The 24997-nt window shown below is 40.7% G+C and overlaps 1 protein-coding gene across 1 annotated transcript in view; it reads left to right on the top strand.

Moving 5' to 3' along the window:
* The window catches only part of agpat2 (1-acylglycerol-3-phosphate O-acyltransferase 2 (lysophosphatidic acid acyltransferase, beta)), a 70209-nt gene that overhangs the window by 27205 nt on the left and 18007 nt on the right, over positions 1-24997 (top strand). The window contains exons 2-4 of the mRNA XM_056290749.1: positions 7345-7478; positions 21702-21877; positions 22166-22261. Of these exons, the coding sequence (XP_056146724.1) occupies positions 7345-7478; positions 21702-21877; positions 22166-22261 (406 nt within the window). The remainder of the gene's footprint in view (positions 1-7344; positions 7479-21701; positions 21878-22165; positions 22262-24997) is intronic.

Here is a 24997-nt window from a genome sequence, read left to right as displayed (position 1 = left end):
CTTAATCTTTTTCTTTTATTGGTGAGTCTCAGATATGGCTTTTTCTTTGCCACTCTGCCCTGAAGCCCAGAATCCCGCAGCCGCCTCTTCACTGTAGATGTTGACACTGGTGTTTTGCGGGTACTATTTAATGAAGATGCCAGTTGGGGACCTGTGAGGCGTCTGTTTCTCAAACTAGAGACTCTAATGTACTTATCTTCTTGCTCAGTTGTGCAACGCGGCCTCCCACTTCTTTTTCTACTCTGGTTAGAGCCTGTTTGTGCTGTCCTCTGAAGGGAGTAGTACACACCGGTGTAGGAAATCTTCAATTTCTTAGCAATTTCTCGCATGGAATAGCCTTCATTTCTAAGAACAAGAATAGACTTGTCGAGTTTCAGATGAAAGTTCTCTTTTTCTGGCCATTTTGAGCGTTTAATTGACCCCACAAATGTGATGCTCCAGAAACTCAATCTGCTCAAAGGAAGGTCAGTTTTGTAGCTTCTGTAACGAGCTAAACTGTTTTCAGATGTGTGAACATGATTGCACAAGGGTTTTCTAATCATCAATTAGCCTTCTGAGCCAATGAGCAAACACATTGTACCATTAGAACACTGGAGTGATAGTTGCTTGAAATGGGCCTCTATACACCTATGTAGATATTGCACCAAAAACCAGACATTTGCAGCTAGAATAGTCATTTACCACATTAGCAATGTATAGAGTGTATTTCTTTAAAGTTAAGACTAGTTTAAAGTTATCTTCATTGAAAAGTACAGTGCTTTTCCTTCAAAAATATGGACATTTCAATGTGATCCCAAACTTTTGAACGGTAGTGTATATATGTATATCTCCCCCTCCTTTTTCTCCGCAGTTGTACCTGGCCAATTACCCCCACTCTTCTGAGCTGCCCTGGTTGTTGCTCCACCCCCTCTGCCAATCCAGGGAGGGCTGTAGACTACCACTTCTTCTTCTTCTCCTCCTCCTCCTACTCCTCCTCCTCCTCCTCCTCCTCCTTCTTCTTCTTCTTCTTCTTCTTCTTCTTCTTCTTCTTCTTCTTCTTCTTCTTCTTCTTCTTCTTCTTCTTCTTCTTCTTCTTCTTCTTCTTCTTCTTCTTCTTCTTCTTCTTCTTCTTCTTCTTCTTCTCCTTCTCCTTCTCCTTCTCCTTCTTCTTCTTCTTCTTCTTCTTCTTCTTCTTCTTCTTCTTCTTCTTCTCCTTCTTCTCCTTCTTCTTCTTGTGCCACTTTCAACTCAATTTTCACCAAGTTCCTGTGCATAAAAACTTTGGCAGTGTAGCTAGGTTGGTGGGCAGTTAGACAAAGGTTCAAGGGTGTTCAATAAGCACATATGCAAAAATATTACATTGTCTAATTATTGGGTTGCCACAAATGCTGCAAATGTATATCCCATAAATGGATTGACTGACTGTTATGAAATTTGCGACCAATGTTTTTGGAGCAAGTCTTATTCAAAATCCAAAATTTGGTCTCAATTAGTTGCGGTGGGCGTGTTGACCTTTTTAGAACATCTGTACCAAGTTTTGTACTAACTGATCGAACTGTGGTCAAATAGCAGTGATGTTTTAAGACATTGGGGGTGATGAAGAAAGACAGGATTAGGAGCGAGTATATTAGAGTGACGGCTCAGGTTGGACGGTTTAGGGACAAAGGAAGAGAGGCAAGATTGAGATGGCTTGGACATGTGTGGAGGAGAGATGCTGGATATATTGGGAAAAGGATGCTGAGTATGGAGCTGCCAGGGAAAAGAGGAAGGCCAAAGAGGAGGTTTATAGCTGTGATGAGAGAGTACAGGTGGCTGGTGTGATAGACGAAGATGCAGAGGACAGGAAGAAATGGGAACGGATGATCCGCTGTGGTGACCTCTAACGGAAGCAGCCGAAAGTAGTAGTAGTAGTAGTAGTAGTAGAAGTGGTAGTAGTAGTAGTAGTAGTAGTAGTTGTAAGACAATGCTCTGATTGATATAATAAATTTGCTGATTTTTTTTGTTGTTTTCTACAAAATAAGTGCAATTATCTTGTCAAAATCCTTAAAATCACATTTACTCCTTCTCCTTCATTAAAATATCAAGAATCTATGAATATACAAAGTATCCCTGCCCTCAATCCAACCCCCTGGCCACTTGCCTGCAGCTCCCCACCCCTTGGCCACTCAGTAATTCAGTAATAAGTAAGGAGTAATTCAGCCATAAGTATACAAACCAGAAACCGATTCCAAAGAAGAAGAGCAAATTGGACAGGGTTGTGTACAAGTGGACAGGGTTATGTACATGTGGACGTGTAATAGATAACATGTTATCTATTACATAATATGCATAATAGATTACATGAACCTTCAGCTTGACTTTGTTACCAATCAGCAAATGTGTTGCTAATGGTGTACAAACCCTGGTTCTGCTTGCCAGCTCTGACAATTTATCTACCTTGTCAAGATGAACACTCAGATGCGGCATTAGGAAGAACCGCTTTGAACACCATAGAACGTCTCTGTACACCCTCCACGTCCACCTAGCTTGCGGCCAGTCTCTCGCTCTCTCTCCCTCTCCCTCTCTCTCTCTCGCTCTCGCTCTTGCTCTCTTTCCTGCTTTCCATCAAGCTCATCAACCCCGGCAGTATAAGAAACCCGGTTCTTCTGCCACTCATTGCCAGATTGTTGTTTGAGCTACTATGTTAGTCACATGTGCTTGGCCACTCTGCAACTCTTTCAGAGTATTTTCTCAGTGTTTTTGCTTATTAGTCTAATTGCCTTTTCATTGTGTTTTGTATTGCCACTTTCTGGCTCATCTGCCCCCCCGCCTGTCTGTCCTATCTGCCTGCTTGGCTGCCTCACCTGCTGGTCCACGAGCGCAGCGCAGTCCAGCCGCACTCGCTCCTTCCTCTGGCGCTGCCCAACTCTGCTATCTGCCTCCAGCTCTATGCCATCGCCTCTCTGCCGTCCTCAATAAACCCCTTTTCTCTACTCGCCTTTGTCCCCCTGTCTGTGTCTTGCAGCTGGCTTCACTAGTCTCACCCTTAACAGTTTCTGGAGAAAGAGAAAAAAAAATCTTACCGGTTGACCAACGTGTTGGCTCATACTCGGTGTGTACCCAGGATATATGGTTGGCACAGCATCGGGCTGTACTATCCATTTTATCACATCGCCACGTATACAGTTTGGCGTGAGTTTCAAATCTGGTAGTTTTGTGACAACGCAAAACAAACAGTGTTGTCCATGGTTGTGAAACACAGTGCTGTTATTTCAGAGACAAGTTTTGCACTTGTATCTCAGCCAATATTTTTGCTATTTTTCTATAGGGTACATAAAACTTAAACTTTGTGGGGGGGTGGGGTGCAGAAAATACTTAGAACCATCCATCCATCCATTATCCAAGCCGCTTATCCAAATTCGGGTCATGGGATGCTGGAGCCTGTCCCAGCAGTCATTGGGTGGTAGGGGGGAAGACTCCCTGGAAAGGCCGCCAGTCCATCACAGAGTTGTACTTTATACACTCCTAAACTACTGCTTCTGAGCTGGCCGTCTCACCAGGTCTTTGTACTGCTGAGGTGGGTACACTAGGCCTAGCCACAATAGGTTTTAGTGTGTAGTATGCATGTATTTTAGATCTGGTCTGTGGTGGTAACTGTGATGCACACTCACCACAGCCACAACCTCTGAAACGAGCATCTCTTCAGGGCACAGAATGGTGAAATATGCCAGGTTGGTCATAACATACACTATGGTTACTATGGGCAGAGAAATAACGATGGCTCGTGGAAAGTTCTTGAAAGGCTCGATCATCTCCTCTGTAACAAATACTCAGAACATTTTACATTACAACAGACAGCAAAAATGAACACCACCATGCTGCTTGACAAAGCAGCATAGTACCATATTCAGCTATGGACAGTTCACACATGGAATGCAGGTTTATTCCTCATTTAGAAGACAATTTATTGTTGACTGAGCCACAGCCATGCTGTATGGGTGATCAATGGAACAAGGTACTTGAACGTGATAACACTAATACACCATTGGTGGTCACTCGGGGCCATCTATATGACTGTCCTCCTTCTAGGTCCTTGTGGGTCTTCAGGTGGGCATAGAGGCCAATCCTGGAGCTGCATATTTTGGGGCTATGTGGGCAAGGGTGTAAAGAAGTGGTTGAGGATGTTGTTTGGGAGCTTGTCTGTGCTTGTTTTCAGCAGCACGATGGAGGCTATGGTTATAACGCTCAGCACCCTCACGGACAACTAGTCTCCAGGCTTATTTGCTGATTGTTCCCAGGTGTTAAGGTCGATGCCAAACCTTTTCATGTGGGCCTTGAGGTTATCTTTATATCGCTTCTTGACGCATCAATAATTGTGTTATGATCACATCGCAACCCTCTGAATAGGAATCTAATCAAATGGTGAGGAGCCTAGAGATTCCCACCCCAAGTATACTGGCAGTTCATTGGACAGCTACTCTCTGGGGAGAGGGAAGGGAGAGTCCTGCATGCACTCAACCTAACAGCTTTTGTTTCCTTGTGGAACCAAAAAACTGCGGTTCACATGTGCTAACTGGGTCGTGGTTTGTGGTGAACGGTTCGTTTTTTTACGGTTTGGTTTTGCGTCCCTAGTATAAACATGCCAAGGCTTGTCTTGATACTTGGTATATGTAAGCAGGAGAGGCAGGTCTGTTTGATGTAGGTGTGTCAAAGAAGCATCACTAGTAGTACTATTGACAATCGTCAGTAGTTGACAATTCTCAACAACAGTTGTTGATGCTAGTTCTGTCTGTCAGGGTTGATAGCTGTGTTTATGGTAAACCTTAAATGGTCATGGTTTACATGTAGTAGCTGCGGAATTTGACCCTTTAGTATGGGGCTACAGGGACAGTCTCAAATATTGTTTTTTCTGGTTTCCAACTTGCCAACGGAGGCATCTAATGCAAACAAATAAAGAATTGCAGAATGAGATGTGTTTTGCCATTACTGCAGGTCTGACATTTCTGTTAAAGCTGGGATAGGCAACTTTCTTTCAGTGTTATTTGCGAAAAAATCATATTGCTCATACAGCTGTAAGTACTTAGAACAGTCTGGGAGAAAATCAAGCCTCGGTGTTTGACTCAGCAGTTGTACTCAGGATCTCACAGCTTTTTGTCACAATGGATTTAATGGAGGTGGATAGATTTAAATAGCGTTCATCTTAATAAATGCTTCACCTTTAAGTACAAAAGCACTCCATAATGTCAATGTTTGAATAACTAAGAGATTGGCTGAAAATAAAAATTTTATGGACTGCATTTTATGCAGCTCTTTTCTTGCCACTCAAAGCCACTCAAATCACTTTACAATTAATTAATGCCTCACATTCACCCACACACACACATGCGCGCGCGCACACACACACACACACACACACACACACACACACATAGCCGTTGCCAGTGTCAACCTTGCAAGGTAATAACCAGCTCATTGAGACCTGTAAGGGGTCAGGTGTGTTGGTCAGGGACACCTCAAATGTTTTGTCAGGAGAAGTTGAGGATAGAACCGGCAACCTTCAAGTTACCAGATGACCTGCTCTACCTCCGAGCTTCTGCCGCCCCATTAATAACAGCTATACTTTTTATTCGCTGTGGCATTACGAATAGGTAATCACACATGTTGCCGGCGCTGTAGAAACAGTGATCTTTAGAAATACTTCATTGATTCGTAAAATAAATAATAATGCTTGGTTCACTGAAAAATGTTTTTTTTTTACATACGTAGATTATCAACAACAATATCAATTTCGCCAGTCATGATGGGAAAATTCATGCATTTGCATAAAGATGGATTAAGGAAGAGGTTACAGGAAGGAATGAGGAAGCAGAGTGAGGGGGGTGGATTTTTAATAATAATAATGATAATAATCAGTACATTTTTGAAGCACATTTCTAGACATCTAACTTTTTTCTAGACACCCAAAAAACAAAAACAAAAACAAATTTTTGGGGGTGTTGTGTCGAAGGTGCTCACATCTCAACAGTTGCCTATCCCAACTTTAAATAATAACAGTAGTAAAACTGGATCTGTAAAGAATTTCTTTGACAAAATATTGTCAGTATTTTCAGGTGTTTACCATATAGCCCACAACAGATGGTACATGGGTGGAAACCTTTTGTCATTCATTAAAACATTTTAATTGTTGTTTTCGAAATAGTATTATCGTATACATCTTGTGTATGCATCTTCAAGTTCCAGTTGAGACAGGAATGGAAGTATTGCTGTTCAACGGGTTGCTCCTGAGACACTATGCTAATCATCTCAAAGCTGACCAGTTAGGGTTATCTGACTTCTGAAATAATGATTCATATTTGTAAAGATTGTTTTGATTGTAGTATTCCTGCTAAATGCTTCTGCCTACATTATCTGGGCACAAACAGGCTGAGCCACCAGGGCACTCCCAGAAGAAAATTGTGTTCTTACCAACACTTTCCTGCATTTTTAGCCACTGTTAACAATGGCAGCTCTGAACTTTCAGAATGGTAGAGAGGAGGAACACACACAAGTGTTGGGAGAGGTGCTGAAAGCACACGTATGAAGGAAGGAAGTCGCACGCTCGTAGCCACAATGCAAGAATAGCTTAATGAATAACCAACGTTTCGACCAAACATTTCTTCATACAAGCTGTGAACATTCAACCGTTAATGAAGCTGGGGCATCCAGGTAGCGTGGCGGTCTATTTCGTTGCCTGCTGACATGGGGATTGCCACTTCGAATCCCCGTGTTACTACTCTGGCTTCGTGTGGCGTCCCTACAGACACAATTGGCCGTGTCTGCCGGTGGGAAGCCGGATGTGGTTATGCGTCCTGGTCGCTGCAGTAGTGCCTCCTCTGGTCGGTCGGGGCGCCTGTTAAGGGGGAGGGGGAACTGGGGGGAATAGTGTGATCCTGCCATGCACTACGTCCCCCTGGCGAAACTCCTCGCTGTCAGGTGAAAAGAAGTGGCTGGTGACTCCACATGTATTGAAGGAGGCATGTGGTATTCTGCAGCCCTCCCTGGATCGGCAGAAGGGGTGGAGCAGCGACCAGGACGGCTCGGGAGAGTGGGGTGATTGGATGGATACAATTGGGGAGAAAAAGGGGGAAAAAATAAAATAAAATAAATAAATTAAAAAAAAATGAAGCTAGAGCAATGATAGGATAGAGTATTGCCTTTTAGCCTTGGAGCCCCTCTAAATAAAAACTAGTTTCACACCTTTCACTTTTTTGTACGAGTGGGTCCATATTCCACTGGTTTGAACAATCTCATATTGTTCATTATTTTAACTGTACACAACAGTTTAAATAATGTAAGTGATACCCAAAACATTTTTGGACTCTAATTAAATAAACATCTGTCCTACAGGATTATCCGCTCCCTGGTTCGACATGTGAAGTATTTTCTGGGGCTTCGATTTGAAGTAAGTGGTTGGGAACACTTGCAGACAGAGGGGCCCTATGTCATCATCTCCAACCACCAGAGCTCTTTGGATGTTTTGGGTAGGTATTGCTGTTGCAGTGCTCCCCTACTGGTAAAGGACACTTCTCCTTAATATGATGACAAAATTATTCAAAAACGGTCTCACCATTTTTCTTTTACAGAAAAAAAAGTACGCTTGCAAATGTGACTGTCACAAAAACGTACTTATTTGAGGACAAATTTACAATTACTCTACCAGTTTATTGGCTAATGTCTTTTCCTGATTTTCTAATTGCCACTTTCCTGGTGCACGCTTGTGTATCCAGGTCAATGTAAGTTTTGAACCCCCCCCCCCAAAAAAAAAAGTTACTGATTGTTTTTCACTTTATTTTTATAGGTTGCAATCTGACATTAAGGGTGGAAAAGTTCTGACAGTATTTATCTTGGTTTAATTTTTTACATCAGAAAAACCTGCCATTCTAATAGTGGTGTATAAACATTATATCCTCTGTATGTACAGATCAGTTCACTCTTCACTACACTTTACTCTCCACCAACGATATCGCCTGTCCACAGTCCAAAGTACTCAAGCGCGATTTTAAGTTTTCTTAAATTACTCAACGACTGTAAAAAAAAGTTTATATTTTTGGGCTGACCCCCTCTTCATCGAGGTTTAGGGTGTTTTAGCAGGCTGCTTAGTCTCCACATGTGTCTACTGTCAGAAGGCTCCTGCACAATTTAATTTTATTTAATTTGCAATTTAAATACGTAATTTAATTTTCATTCACGCTCCCAGTCTTTTCTGGGAGCGTGAATCCTTTTTCTAACAGAGATGGTCTTCACCCCTGTCCTCAGGGCACCCGTCCCCTAGCTGCAAACATTTTCCATGCTATCTCCACCAGTGTATGTACATGACATTGCTGCAGCACTCCTGGACACAGCACCGGTCACTGAACGGAACTCTTCTTCGCTGCCACTGTCATCCCTCATCTTGTTCACTAGCTCCACCTACCGGTGTATAAAACCAAGTGTAAACTCTTATTATTCCGTCTTTGATTAGTATTAAACTAAACAATCAGTACGCAACACTTTCTGTAAATACATCAAGCCTAATAGCTGTTCCCCAACAGCCCACTGTGTCTCTACACCCTGTCACTAAAACCATAAAAGCTGCACTGCTGTAAGATCATTATCAAATAAGTCTTTCCTAATCAGTGACCTGATTAGGTCACTGATTAGATTTTAGTCATCAATTAGATTTTATGTTCCTAACTGAAACTTGGCTTGATTTGAATAACAGAGCAGTTGTTCTTACTGAATCAGCACCTCCAAATTTTAACTTCATTGATGCCCTCAGAGTCTATAAGGGGGAGGAGTAGCTGTTATTTTTTCAGACATGTTTCAATGTAGGCAGGTATCATTGGGAGACTTCTCATCATTTGAATATCTTGCTTCTGTACTGAAATGCTCTCCTTGTGTTTTAGTCGTAATTATATACGGACCACCAAAGTATTCTGGTAGTTTCTTTTATGAATTTGCTGAACCACTGTCCATTAATCTCCAGGAGATTTTAACATTCATATTGGCAACCCCAATGATAATAATACCAAAGAACTTAATAACTTACTTGACACCTTTGGACTGTCTCAACATGTCTCTAGACCCACCCTCAACCGGGGCCATACCTTAGATTTATTTATCACAAGGGGTTTTAAGTCATCATTTGTTATGGCTATTGATATTGCTCTGTCTGATTATTGCATTTCCTTGAAATATCTGTTACTTCTGACAGTTAGATTGGAAACTTTCAAACAATTATATATCAATGAGAATACTAGTGCACTCTTCATGGAGACTATTTCCCCGTCACCAAATCATGAATGTTATTGATGTCAGTGCACCTGTCAGGGTGAAATCAACTTCTGGTAAGGAGAAAAGACCATGGAGAAATGCTGCATCTGTGAAAATCCAGAAAAAAAGAGTGCCATAAAGCTGAACATAGATGGTGAAGAACTAAGCTGCACATTCACTATGACATCTACAAAGAGAAACTTCATTCCTATAATCTGGAATTGAAGAGTGCTAGACAATCTTTCTTCTCTGACATCATCAAAAAAAACAAAAACAATAATGCACACATTTTATTTGCTACTGTTGATAAGCTTACTAACCTCCCAACACAAATAACCTCTGAAATCCCATCTACTGATAAATGTAATTAATTTGCTTTTTTCTTTAGGGATAAAATTCAAAACATTAGACAAACTGTCAGTAGTTCCACATTAAACAAAAGCATGTCACCACTCTATTCACATAAAAGTAACTTGATAAACATGACCCAGTTTAACGCCTTTGATTACAAAACTCTTGAGGAAACTGTACAACATCTTAAGCCATCAACCTGCTGCCTTGACGCCTTACCAACAAGCTTGCTTAAAAATGTTTACAGCTGCTTGGCGACTGATTTACTGCAAATAGTTAACACCTCCCTCCTCAGGCATTTTTTCCAAAGATTCTGAAAACTGCAGTTTTTAAGCCTCTGCTAAAAAAGTGTAACCTGGACAGTTCTGTAATTAGCAACTACAGGCCCCTATCAAATCTAGTCTTTATAGGTAAAATAACTGAAAACGTTGTCTACCAACAACTTAACAACTTTTTAACTTCAAATAGTTTCTTAGACAAATTCTAGTGAGGCTTTCAACCCCATCACAGCATCAAAACTACTCTTAGGGTTCTAAATGACATTCTCATGAATACTGATTCTGTGAAAATTTAAATCCTAGTGTTACTCGATCTTAGTACTGCTTTTCATACTGTTGACCATTCAGTACTACTAGACAGACCGGAAAACTGGGTTGGACTCTCCGGCAAGGTCTTAGATTGGTTCAGGTCCCATCTGCACAATAGCGACTATTTTGTTTCCATTGGCAGCTACATATCTGGGACCTCTTATGTTCAATCTCTATATGTTCCCACTAGGCCTAATTATATAAAATAACAAAATCGCTTACCATAACTACACGGACGATACGCAGTTATATATATAGCCCTTTCATTGGGCGACTGTGTTCCTATAAACCCACTGCGTCTGTGCATTGACCACATTAATGACTGGATGTGCCAAACTTTCCTCCAACTAAAAGACAAAGACAAAACTGAAATAATTTTCTTTGGTGCCCAAAGAAGAAAGGCTGAAAGTTGGTGCTCTTCTTGATTCCCTTTCTTTGAAGTCTAAAAACCAAGTCATAAATCTTGGTGTTATTATTGACTGAGATCTTAATTTCAACACCCATATTACATTACATTACAGTCATTTAAGTGCATTTAACGTAGGAAATCAGGAGAACTAATAGTCATCAGAGGTCATAAATAAATCTTCTCTCTAAACAAGCATCTAAGAGCAAAACCAGTGCTAAAGTAAAAGCGCAAGAAAGATATTTTTTTTTTTAAATGAGTGAATACAATAAGTGTTAAGAGCAAGTAACAGGGTAGTAGTTCTTGAAGAGGTGAGTTTTCAACCTGCGCTGAAAGATGGGCAGCGACTTTGCTGTCCTGACATCAATGGGGAGTCCATATCAAGTCTATAACAAAATCGGCCTTTTACCATCTCAAAAATATAGGAAGAATTAGAGGATGCATGTTCAAACAAGACCGAGAAAAACTAATTCACACTTTCATTTCCAGTAGGTTAGACTACTGTAATAGTATTTTCTCAGGCCTTCCCAAAAAAAGCACTTAGGCAGCTACAGCTCATTCAGAATGCTGCTGCTAGAGTTCTAACAAAGTCCAAGAAAGCTTGAACATATTACACCAGTACTCTGGTCTCTGCATTGGCTGCCTTGTGTCATAGAACTGACTTCAAGATATTGTTACTTGTCTATAAATCACTTAATTGTTTAGGGCCTAAATATATTGCTGACCTGCTTCCACACTATGAACCCTCTAGTCTTCATAGGTCACCAGGGAGCAGTCTACTAACTGTTCCTGGGATTAAAACAAAATGTGGCGAAGCAGCATTCAGTTATTACGCTACACATAGTTGGAATAAACTTCCAGAAGACCTCAGATCAGCCCCAACTTTGGCTACTTTCAAAAATAGGCTAAAAACGTTTAAATTGCCTTTGCCTTTAATTGAAACTTCGCTGCTACTAAAAAATGCCCTCTGACTCTAAAATGCATTGTGACATTTACTCTTTTTATGCTTCTTTTAAATCTTTTTTTTTCTGTTTTATGTAAATCTTTTTGAATCTTTATGAAATTTGCTATATAAATACATTTGCCTTGCCTTGCCATACTGCTTAGATCACATTGCCACATGGGGTCCTTCAGGTGGACTAGGTGCTGTCTCAGCATGTTACCAGGTTTGAAAAACACAGGGTTGTTATGTTTCTTTCAGATTCTCTGAAACTGTTCAAAGACCCCTGCAAGGGGAAGCATTCAATTAGGGCTGAGGAAACTCTCATCTGGGATCTGAGTTGTACCAATCCCTGTGCTTGGCATTCAGCTGCTGATCCCAGATGTGATGTGACCATAAGGCATTCTGCATCCATAGTTCCACTGTTTATGGCTGGGCTCAAAAAGATTTATCAGATTAGTAAATGGCTAATCTGATAAAGAATCTTAGGTTATGTTTAATCAAAGCATTTTCATGCACATTATGAAATATCGCATTAGAAAAGCTAGATGGAAAAGGCAAAATTCACTAAAGCTTACTCAATATCACAAAAGTTTTCATGTTCGCTTGACTTGGTTTTTGCTTTTGTCGACAGAGTCTGTGTGCTAAGTGGGCAATGGGAACTCATTTGCCAAATAGAAAAATGAAATTTGAATAGAATTTAAGTACATGATCTACTGATGTTGGACTTTGCTCAGGGTTTTATTCACTTTAACAGATCTGATGGAAACCTTCATTTCATGATTGTATTTGCAAAATTTAATTATTCACTTGAAGTTTATTCAAAAGTTGGATGGAAACATAACTACTGTTGTCTTATTTTCCCAGTCCTTTCCCAGGCAGTTCTAATGTTTATCCTTCTGTAACCAATTAATCCGTAAACAATGTCTTGCCTTCACTCTGATGATTGTATAAGGCATTTTCCACATATCATATAAGGATCTTCTGAATGCCACTCAACATTATCTGGGCCTTTCCCAAAATATACAAATATATCTAGACCAGATAAATTATTGCATTTATTGTATTTATTGTTTTGCTTAATACAAAGAAACTCATGGAGGTGAATCTAAAAGCATGTTCTAACATCATAACCAATACATCACAAGATTTCTGAAATCGAGAGTTCAACAACACCATTGAAATTGCAAGAGGAAATCCCATTCATTTTCCGGTAGAGAAAATGCGCTTTAACATCATGCCAGTTTTTGTGAAATTTGATGTTTTAAATAGGAAAAGGCTGAATGGAAATGCCAAATTTTGGAGAAAAAAAAGAACAATTGTCCCAAAAACGTTTATACACTCACTTGAGATGTTTTTTGCTTTTGTCTGACAGTGTTTATTGGTTGGAGAATGGGATGTAGCCGTTGTCAAGATACTTTTTCTCAAAGCTCGGGCTTTTCTCTGTTTATTTTGTTCTTTTGAGGCAACTGAGAATTTTTGTAAGATGTGTTTCAAATAGAGCAGAGAAATGCGTGGAGTTACATCAGATGGACTTAGTTCCCAGAGGAAAAAAAATCCCATTCATTTTCCTATAGACAACAGTGGGGTTTCCATTAAGCTAGTTCTTGCAGAACTTGAGGTTTCGAATGTAAAAAAGCTGAATGGAAACACAATTTTGAAGGACAAACAAAAAACTCCCAGGTGTTACAAAAATATTCATAGGCTCATTTGAGATGTTTTTTTTTTGTTTTGTTGAATAAAAAAATGAAACGCAAATAGAAGTTAATCACATATTTTTTGTTTTTTCAACTTAATTGCTCCATTTTTTTTCGAGGGTGTTGAGGTATCGACATATAATAACTTTATTTATATAGCACTTTTGTAAAATAATGTTACAAAGTGCAAATAAATAAAACCAGACAAAGCAAAAATAAGAATAAGACCAAATAAGTAAGAGTAAAAATAAAAACAGTATTAATAAATAAAACAAATATCAAATATTTGTAAAAGCTTTTACAAAAAGAAAGTTTTAAGACAAGATTTAAGAGAAGCTAGAGACTTGGTTTGTCTTAGTTCAGCGGGAAGGGGTCCATATTGTGGGGGCTCTAACAGCAAAAGCCCGATCACCCTTTGTAACAAACCGAGACCTGGGAATAACCAGCAGGGCTCCATCTGCGGATCTTTGGGGTCAAGAGGGTATATACCAGGATAATAAACCAAAAATGTAGGAGCAAGAACATCTAAAGCCTTAAAAGTGAGCAATAAGATTTTAAAATCAATTCAAAATATAACAGGGAGCCAGTGTAGGGAGGCAAGCACAGGCGTGATATGGTCATGCCTCTTTGTCCTGGGAATGAGCCGAGCAGCAGTGTTTTGTACCAACTGCAGATGGTGGAGGGCGCCCTTGCTGATACCAGAGTAAAGTGCGTTCCAGTAGTCCAGCCAAGAATAGATAAAAGCATGTACAACTTTTTGCAGATCGGCAATTGATAAAAATGGACCTAATTTTGGAGATTAGCTTGAGCTGGAGAAAGCATGACTGAACAATGTGTTTGATTTGATTATCAGAACCAAGGTTAGCATCAAATATTACCCCAGGATTCCTAGCAGCCTGCTAAAGACTACCTGATAGACCACCAAGATTAGTAACAAAAGGGCTGTGTATGATGTAGGACATGTAAAATTACCATCATGGTTATATTCGCCTAATTCCACTTATTTATTTGCAACTTTAGAAACTTTCACTTAAAATCCACTTAATTAAATGGAAACATGCCTAATGTCAGTTGACTGGCTGTTGGAGCGTTTCTAACTGTTGGATGGTCATGAAATTCTCCTGGTTGAGTTGTCAGTGTAAACCAGTGGTCCTTTACCTTTTTGGAGTTCCGTATGCCTCAGACAGTCAACCTTCTGCTGTATTCCCCCTCTAGCACCACAGAGAACGTCCTGTCACAATGTTTTTTTTTTTACTTTTTATTTTTTGCCATGTTGATAAGTTTCACTCAGAAGTTGGTAAGCGGAATGAAGAGGTGCAAGGGATAATGAGTCCAGTTCCTTGTATCTTCTGAAGTATTTATGTAAGTGAACAGCCAGCTCACCGAGGTGCTTCCTTATGTCACATATGACACTGTTCGCAATCCTGAGTTCATGTGCACACAAAAAAACCTCGCGGTGTCGGGAAGACTTGTGTGTCATCTTTATTGACGCAGTTGGATGAGAGACCCAACTTTTTCCAACTTTCCCCACATTGAATATAGTTACTGAAAGGCCCCGTAGTCCAAGATTCAGTTCATTCAGGGGAGAAAAAACATCCCCCAAGTAGACCAATTGTTTGAGTCACTTATGATCTTGTAAGTAGCCAAACAAGCGAATAGGTTGGTAAATAAAGAAAATTTTAAGGTCATCTTTCAGTTAAAAAAAAAAACGCGCTTAGACTTTTTTCCCTTGACAACCACTTCACTTCCAAATGGAGTAACAAGGTTAAGTGTTAGTTGCCACTTTAATTGCATAACATGGAAAACAGGCGCGAGTTCAGCGGCCTTGCTTTAACGAAGTTGCTGATTTTCCCCATATTGTCCAAAATATCCTCCAGGCTGTCAGGTATTCCCTTGGCAGCAACCGCCTCTCTGTGGATGCTGCAGTGTACCCAAGTGCACACAAGTGACCGCTCCACTGTGTCTCCCCGTCATGGCTTTTTCACCATCTGTACAGATGCCAACACATTTGGTCCACGTAAGTGATGTTACAAAGCTGTTTAGCAGTCAAGCTGTTGAGTAGTTTAGTAGTCCTCCCTCCCCGGTAACCCTGGTTTCCATCATTTTGCTAAAGATGATGTCTTCTTCTGTTGACTCCCTTTGAATATACCCGACACAGACCAATAGCTGAGCCAGGCCCACTATGTCAGTTGATTCATCCAGCCGCAATGCATAGATCTCACTGGCTTGTGGGCGAAGTAGTAGGTCTTTCAAAATGTGTGCTGGCATGTTGTTGACAGTGTTGCCTGAAGAAGGCATCTTCTGTAAAGTTTTTTTGGCCTTTTCCTCCCAATGCCATATCCATACCAGCAGGGACAATATGTCCTGCATGATAGTGTTAGGCTTGCCTGATTTTGCCACTATATAAGTCTCCATGTAAGACACTTCTAGCCCTTTCTTATCAATGTTATCTGTTGCTGTTAGGTATGTCTTACTGTTCAAAAGTTGTCTCGGTTGGCGCTTAAAAGACTCCTGTGGCTTGTTTTTGAATTGGGCATGTTTTGTGTTTACATATCTGCAAGAGGGAAGGTTTCATGGCATAGTTAAATCAAACTTTGTATAAATAACATACTGTGGCTGAAGGAAGTCCTTACTCCTCGCATAAGAGAACCCCATAGTAATGTAGTTCTCATTATTTGCGCCTCTTTGACAGTCTAGCTCTGTCTGTTCAGCGGTTACCTGGAACAGGGGGGTATGGTTCTTGGGCTGCTTCGGGTTCATCGCTGATAAGCCACTTTTTCATACACGTGTCCTGGCTTGGCTCGACTCTGTTTGACTTGGTACGTCAGCTCAGCGTGGCTGGGATTTGCATTTCCATTACAACAGGGCTACCAGCTTGAAGGTCTGTCTTTAACTGATGACACAAGGTGCTCTTTAGTGATGTTCACTACTGCACTGTGCAACGGTCGTTGTAGCCGCTGATCCCGTGAGTGCTTCGGTGCTTGAGCACCCACCAAAAAGGTTGAGCACCCATGGTGAAGGCAGATCAATATAAATAAATAAATGGATGAATGAATGAACAAATTAAATAAATAAAAATATTAAATATTAAAAATATATTGCACATACACATAAGTTGTGAATGTAGCCAATGTGTATGTAAATACTGCATGATGAATACCAAGGTATGGTATTCATGTAGTTTTTTTTTTTTTGCTTGGGTAGTGATATCGGTTGTACTATTATACACACAAGTGATGTGGAGTTATGTTGTGGCCAGTGTATATGTAAACACTACCACCTCAAGACTGTGAGCTAGTATGGTGTAGCCTGGCGGTTTGTGTTTATGTCTGACAGATGACACAGCCCGGCCTCACCAATCTGCGTACAAATGACACAATATTACACTTTCACATTGCGTGCAGTGCATACGCCAAAATCCAATTTTGAGTGCAGATGATACGCCAATCCCTCTGTGGAGAGCTGATGTGTCCAAATACCACGCATCACCTTGAACGGTCATGACGTCACCAGTGAGGCTCAGTTCGCCCGTGAGGCTCAGTTCGCCCAGTTCACCTGATGCACGGACACCCACAAGCAGGTAAGCAGGGGAAACAATGTTTTTTGTAATTAAATTATGGTATTAACAGTAGTATTTTGGTTATTTTATTAACCCTAACCCTGATTGTGGATGCTTGCGCTTCTGGTGAACTGGGCGAACTGAGCCTCGCTGGTGACATGATGACCGTTCAAGCTGATGCGTGGTATTTGGACGCATCAGCTCGTCACAGAAGTTAATGGAAAGGACTGGCATATCATCTGCACGCAAAATTGTATTTCAGCGTATGCATTGCACGCAAAGTGTAATATCGTGTTTTTTTGTACAGAGACTGGTCAGACTGGGTTGGACGACAGCAGCCTAGTAAGCCCAATTCACGGTAATTACTAAAGCAAGCGCAATAAAAGACATTTTGTGACAATCATCACCTTGGTGGTATAAACTTAATTTGGGTACCCACTGGTAAAAATATTGTAACGACCACAGATTTGTGGACTCGCTAGCCCTTGACTAATGGGTCGGAACCTTTAGTTGACTGGTTAGTGCAGTTGCCTGTGGTGTGTATGACCTGGGTTCGCATCTCAGCTGCGGCTGTTCCTGGCTGCCCCCTGAATTCGCTACATTGGTGTCAGAAGTGGGATGGTAAGACGGTGAGGCCATTGGAAGTGTGTGCGCCCAGAGGCGTGAGGGAGCTGGTATGCTGAAGCATGGGGACACGCTTCCCGAAGGAGGGGGGTAGTGTAACAACCATGGATGTGTAGACTTGCTAGCCCTTGGCTAACGGGTCGGACCCTTTAGTCGACTGGTTAGCACAGTCGCCCGTGGTGCGAGCGACCCGGGTTCGCATCTCGGCTTCGGCGGTTCGCGGTTGCCCCCTGAATTTGCTACAATATAAATCGGTGCCTATGATTTTTTTGGCGTGATTTTGTTTGGCATTTACCACTTATTGCTTGAAACACGGAGACGGGATGATGAAATGGATCTAGAAGAGAGAACTTATCATTTGAAGTTTGAGGAGAATGGCAACAGAGAGAAGAAGAAGAAACAACCAATGATGATGAAGCCCATCTGACGTCATTGCAACCCACTTGTAGCTGGGTCTGCTTTGGCCTGACTCTGGACACGGTCCATCTCGGGCACGACTCAGCACAACTCGGTGCATTTAAACTAGTAATAGAAACACAAATCAACACAGCATGGTTTGACTTGGCGTGACCAAATGTTCCAATGGAAGAACCCCTTTAGTGCTGATTCTAGCAATATTAGATGGGGAGGTCATAATAGTGTCTGAGCAGCTGGTTCCACTTCCAAGGGCAGGGGATTGGGCTCCGTATGTAATGTTAGTGTCTTCTTCTGTTGCCTCTCTGGGCATAGACTGAGCCTTCTTTATTGAACTATTTATCAATGTTCCTCAAAGGAGTGATGTCAGGATAGTGTACGTGTCTTGTGATAAAGAGTGCGGCTGGAAGTTTGCACCCCCCCCCCCACAGTGAAAGAGTACTAGTCACAAGGGGTTCCAACTGAATTATGTTTGTTATGCTCATGCACTTTATAACGAAAATAGTCACCATTTAAAAATTAAAGTAGTTGTTTTCACGATTGTCCAGTTAGAATTTTCTACTTTTAGCCTTTTCTTATTTGAAACGCAATTTAAGGGTTGTGTAGGTGGGCTCATGCTCAGCACCATTGTTACAAAAAATGTCTCCAGCAGAGTGCAATCCGTGAAACACAACTCACTGTTGATTATTTTGTAACTGACATTTTAGCTGAACATTATTCCAACATATTAGACATGTTTTTTTTGTGTCTTTTTTTGTTGGTACACTAGGGTGCATGCATTTATTTTAGGTTCTGAGATTGCAGTAGGCTATTCAGCAGGGCTGTTTGGGTCTATAGGTTAAATTACAGATTGATTTGGTGTACCCCCTTGGTCTTTCCACATACCCTTTGCAGTATATGTACCCCAGGCTGAAAAGAGGGGTAATAACAATTAGCAACTGTGTTGAAAAAATTCTGGTTCCTCGAAAAAAAAAGTCAATGGTACAAGATTGTGTACATAACAGAGAAGTCAACTATGAGTCCCATTGTGCACTGTGTTTATGAAGCATCCAATCACAAAGCTTAAATTTCTGTTGCTTGTGCTGGTGAAACTTTGCAACTTCCTAAACTCTTCGGATGAAATAATAACCAGGTTTTTTTTTTCTTGGTGCTTCTGCTAACTTGAAAGCTGTTGTGATGTAGAAAAGGTTTGACCAAATATTATAGTAAATGTTCTAAATTAAAATTGCTGATAGCCACTTTAATAATTATAACCGCCTATAGCTATTAGTAGTCATTTTTTGAACCCTGCTTTAGAAAATGTATTTGTCATTGTGCCTACAAAACAAAAGAAATGACACAAGATATGACAGATAAAGCAGGTCAGGGTCACCTAATACATATATAGACATTGTTCACTGCTCAGGTAGGTTATCTATTCCTATGCTGAGCTGTTAATATTTTTTTTTGTTGAGCTGGCAATTCCTCTGTCAAAGGGTAGAAGCACCCATTGATTTAAGGAAATTAATGGGGAAGAATTTGTCCAAATATTGACTCCTAAGATAAATATGTAGTAATTTAATTCTAAAAATATTACATTTTAGATAGAGTAATGCACTAATTTTTAAAGTATTTATTGCCATGAACTGTTGCAACGTTCAAATTTGGAAAAGCAATTAAGTTTGAAATTCAAATCTGCTGGTTGGTGGTAAATCAAGCCAGCTAACTTGCCGGCTGTTACTCAGTGATGAATATACCCATATCCTGTTTTAATGTGATGATGGTGAAGAATAAATGTGGGTTTTTTTCAGTAAAAATGTCTTTTTTTCCTTGATTTGCGTGTTTGCTTTTTCCCTCCATGCACTAAAGGCCAACAGCCATTTTTTCTTCGAATCACCTCACCTTTTTCATTCTAGTTAATATGACTTCACTCAACAGAATTGATCTCTGGCTTTGAAGGGCAACACAGTGCATCCATTTTCAGCACCATTTTAGTCCTAAAACTTTACAGAAGATTAACAATATACTATATTGACAATGTAAGAATTATATATTGACTTTATTTTATTTATAAAATATATTGACTTTATTGTATTTAATAATGAACAAGTTACAGTCAGGACCACATAAGTCGACATCTGATACCTGGAATACCCTGACAACTCAAGGTTTTTTTTTTAAAGTCCTGACAGAACTTGTATATTTTTATACCAACCCAACCTAACATAAGTCGGGTTCAGATTAGTCAGAACCCTGTTAACTAGAAAACTGGTCGGTCCAAAGCTGTATTTCAGTACTGTGTAACTCAATTTAGTGATCCATGGGTTGACTCAAAGTTCACAATCAATCGCAAGGAAATGTGACCGTGACTTGTTCATGGCAGGCATTTGTCTGAAGTGGGAAATTTGATTGTAAACACATAAAACTGAGATTGTATTTAAAAATGTGTGGAAAATGGACCAATCTAGAAAGAGAGCTTTGTTTTTTGTTTTTTTTTATTGTCTGCACAGAACATTCAGAAATACACAGGATCTGATGTTAAATCCCTCGTGCTGATATTTAGGGGGCAACACTCCGACCCACTTCAACAGGCATCCGACATAAAATTTTTGCCAAATCAGTATGCGGATTGACAAGACCATACCAGATCGGTCGAGGCCCGGGTTGACAAGAGCCGCCATTGGTGCTGTGCCCTCACAGGGTAAAATCTGCTCTGGTGACCCCTGAGAAACAGGAAATAAGCTGAAAGAAGAAGAAGACACTGCAACTCAATTCAAGAAATCAAGACAGAAAAATACCTCCAACTTCACACACTTGTCCCTATATTTAAAGAGAGAAAATCATTAGTGCCGTCATAAATCTCCATAAACCTGGCTCTAAATGGCTGAGTTAGCTAAGCCACCAAACTGTAACAACCAACATGAATATATTGATATTAACAGCTGTAAGCTAATAGGATGGCCCATTCAGCAGGTCAGAAGCCTAATGACTGAAATCAGTAGTTAGCTGTTATGTAGTTGTATAAGGTACTGAAATGATAAATTAGTTCATAATGATAATGTAGAATTACTACAGATGCCATGGGGGCGTCTGGATAGCGTAGCAGTCTATTCCGTTGCCTACCAACACGGGGATCGCCGGTTCGAATCCCGGCCTTACCTCTGGCTTGGTCGGGCATCCCTACAGACACAATTGGTCGCATCTGTGGGTGTTAAGCCAGATGTGGGTATGTGTCCTGGTCGCTGCACTAGCACCTGCTCTTGTCAGTCGAGGCGCCTGTTCGGGGGGGAGGGGGAACAGGGGGGAATAGCGTGATCCTCCCACGCACTACGTTTCACTGGCGAAACGCCTCACTGTCAGGTGAAAAGAAGTGGCTGGCGACTCCGCATGTATCAGAGGAGACATGCGGTAGTCTGCAGCCCTCCCCGGATTGGCAGAGAGGGTGGAGCAGCGATCGGGACAGCTTGGAAGAGTGGGGTAATTGGCCAGATACAATTGAGGAGAAAAAAAAGGGGGGGGGGGTGTAAAAAAAACCAAAAAAAAAACAGATGCCATAGTTAACAATAAAAAGAGTGTCCTACATGAGCAGGGAACAAGACAGAATGCACTATCATGTCATGTTTGAATAAGAAGAAAGAAAAGAAGAAAGCCACTTTATTTTGCCATTGTACAGTTATTTGATTACAATGAAATTTGTTTTGTGTATGTAACCCATCCTATTATATAGGAGCATTATTACAACATGAAATAGGAACGTTCTTGCTCAAGATTGATAAGTGATTTTTATGGTTGTGAAGGTAGACTGATCAGCATGGGAGTAAATAATTTGTCTCACAACTGTGTGCATTGTATGATGTGTTTTAATGGTTATTATAATTGATCTTTTGTTCTGTAGGCCTCATGGAGATCTTGCCAGACCGCTGCACTATGATTGCAAAGAAGGAGTTGATCTACGCTGGCACGGTGGGCATCGTTTGCTGGCTGGGTGGCATTGTTTTCATCAATCGCAAGAAGACCAGTGATGCCAAGAGTGTCATGGCAGATGCTGCCAAGACTATGTTGGATGACCAAGTAATCTTCCTTCCTGTTACTATATAGTATGTTTTTGTGAGGGATATCAGAGAATGAGGCCAGAGTTTCTGTCCAAGTTTCGCTGTAAATGGCTGACTTTTTTTTTTAGAACTCAGAGGAACCAGCTTTCTCTCATCAATGGTATCATATAAAAATGACAGATCTTGCATTACTTATTGCTTTACAACCAGATATCGTATTTGTGTCCTCAAACACCCATCATATATTACTGGAGTTAAGTTAATTAAATGGCTGACTCTTTTAATCCTTGGCCTGTGTCCTCTTCAGATTCGCCTATGGGTATTCCCAGAGGGTACTCGGAATCAGAAAGGAGACCTTCTGCCCTTCAAGAAGGGTGCCTTTCACTTGGCAGTGCAGGCACAAGTGAGTTCCATGTTTTTTTGTTTAGTGTGTTGAGGGTTTTTTTTTAATGCATTTAGTTACGTTTTTTATATCAATTGATTGAAATTGGGTTAACAGCACATACATACACTACCGTTCAAAAGTTTGGGATCACCCAAACAATTTTGTGTTTTCCATGAAAAGTCACACTTATTCACCACCATATGTTGTGAAATGAATAGAAAATAGAGTCAAGACATTGACAAGGTTAGAAATAATGATTTGTATTTGAAATAAGATTTTTTTTACATCAAACTTTGCTTTCGTCAAAGAATCCTCCATTTGCAGCAATTACAGCATTGCAGACCTTTGGCATTCTAGCTGTTAATTTGTTGAGGTAATCTGGAGAAATTGCACCCCACGCTTCCAGAAGCAGCTCCCACAAGTTGGATTGGTTGGATGGGCACTTCTTTGAGCAGATTGAGTTTCTGGAGCATCACATTTGTGGGGTCAATTAAACGCTCAAAATGGCCAGAAAAAGAGAACTTTCATCTGAAACTCGACAGTCTATTCTTGTTCTTAGAAATGAAGGCTATTCCATGCGAGAAATTGCTAAGAAATTGAAGATTTCCTACACCGGTGTGTACTACTCCCTTCAGAGGACAGCACAAACAGGCTCTAACCAGAGTAGAAAAAGAAGTGGGAGGCCGCGTTGCACAACTGAGCAAGAAGATAAGTACATTAGAGTCTCTAGTTTGAGAAACAGACGCCTCACAGGTCCCCAACTGGCATCTTCATTAAATAGTACCTGTTAGAGCCTGTTTGTGCTGTCCTCTGAAGGGAGTAGTACACACCGGTGTAGGAAATCTTCAATTTCTTAGCAATTTCTCGCATGGAATAGCCTTCATTTCTAAGAACAAGAATAGACTGTCGAGTTTCAGATGAAAGTTCTCTTTTTCTGGCCATTTTGAGCGTTTAATTGACCCCACAAATGTGATGCTCCAGAAACTCAATCTGCTCAAAGAAGTGCCCATCCAACCAATCCAACTTGTGGGAGCTGCTTCTGGAAGCGTGGGGTGCAATTTCTCCAGATTACCTCAACAAATTAACAGCTAGAATGCCAAAGGTCTGCAATGCTGTAATTGCTGCAAATGGAGGATTCTTTAACGAAAGCAAAGTTTGATGTAAAAAAAATCTTATTTCAAATAAAAATCATTATTTCTAACCTTGTCAATGTCTTGACTCTATTTTCTATTCATTTCACAACATATGGTGGTGAATAAGTGTGACTTTTCATGGAAAACACGAAATTGTTTGGGTGATCCCAAACTTTTGAACGGTAGTGTACATACATACATACATACATACATACATACATACATACATACATACATACATACATACATACATACATACATACAGACGGGTGACAAATTATGGGAAAAATCAACAGTGTCTTAGTAAGATGTTGGGCCACCACAAGCCACCAGAACAGTTTCAGTGCACCTTGGCATTGATTCCACAAGTCTCTGGAACTCTACTGACGGGATGGAACACTATTCTTCCAAAAGATATTCCCTCGTTTGGTGTTTTAATTACGGTGGTGGAGAGTGCTGTCTAAACCTTGGTCAAAAATCTCCCTGGGTGTTCCACTTGTTGAAATCTGGTGACTTTGAAGGCCATAACATATGATTTACATAATTTTCATACTCATAAAACCATTCATTGACCCCTCATGCCCTGTGAATGGAGGCATTTTCATCTTGGAAGTGACCACTCCCATCAGGATAGAAATGTTACATCACTGGATAATGGTGATCTCACAGAATAACTTGTATTGATTTGCAGTGACCTCTGCCTCTAAGATGACACGTGGACCCAAACCATGCAAGGAAAACACCCCCACCCCTCAGCATTCAATTCAATTCAATTCAATTCAATTTATTGTCATTAAAAACAATGTGCAGGCACATGTTAAAAATGAAATGAGGGCTGTGGCTTCACCAAACAGTGCAAGACAGACACAGACAAACACAGCAAACACAATATAAGATATACACACATGAAGACCAAAAGCTAAAAATAACTTAAAAGAGAGCTGGAGTACAAAATATTTAAAAATATCTACAGACATTCAGTGGGTAGCCAGGTTCAGGTGGGCAACAGCTTGTGGAAAGAAGCTGTTTTTGAGCCTCCCAGAGCGCAGGGGGGAGAACAGTCCATGGTTAGGGTGGGTGGGATCTCTGCTGATGCTCAGACCCCTTCAAAGGCAGCGTTTGTGATAAATGTCTTTTATGGCTGGGAGCTGGGTACCGGTGATATGCTGGGCCGCCTTGACGATCCGCTGCAGAGCTTTCTGGTCTACTGAAGTGCAGTTGCCGTACCAGCTGCCGTACCAGCGTAACAGAGCTCCTGCATCCCCCCTGTGGGGTTGAAGGATTCAGGTTTTCCCTAAAATGTATATCAAAGAAAATATAGATGATAAATATAAATAATGTACTACAAAGAGCAGTAAACAGTTAAAAACTAAATCAAATCAGTATTTGGTGTGACTGCCCTTTAAAACGGCATCAAATATCTCAGTACACTGTTGAGCAGTTTCATAAGACAATTGGCTGATAGGGTGTTCTAAGCATTTTGGAGAGGTGCCACAGTTCTTCTGCAGGCTGGCTGTCTGGCTTCCTTCTGTCTCTCCAGGTAATCCCAGACAGCCTCGATGGAGACCACGCCATTTGTTGCAGAACTCCTTGTTCTTCTTTTCACTGAAGACATTTCTTT

This window comes from Lampris incognitus, chromosome 12 (assembly GCF_029633865.1).
Source record: "Lampris incognitus isolate fLamInc1 chromosome 12, fLamInc1.hap2, whole genome shotgun sequence".
Classification (NCBI taxonomy): domain Eukaryota; kingdom Metazoa; phylum Chordata; class Actinopteri; order Lampriformes; family Lampridae; genus Lampris; species Lampris incognitus.
This window is presented reverse-complemented; position numbering and strand designations above follow the sequence as displayed.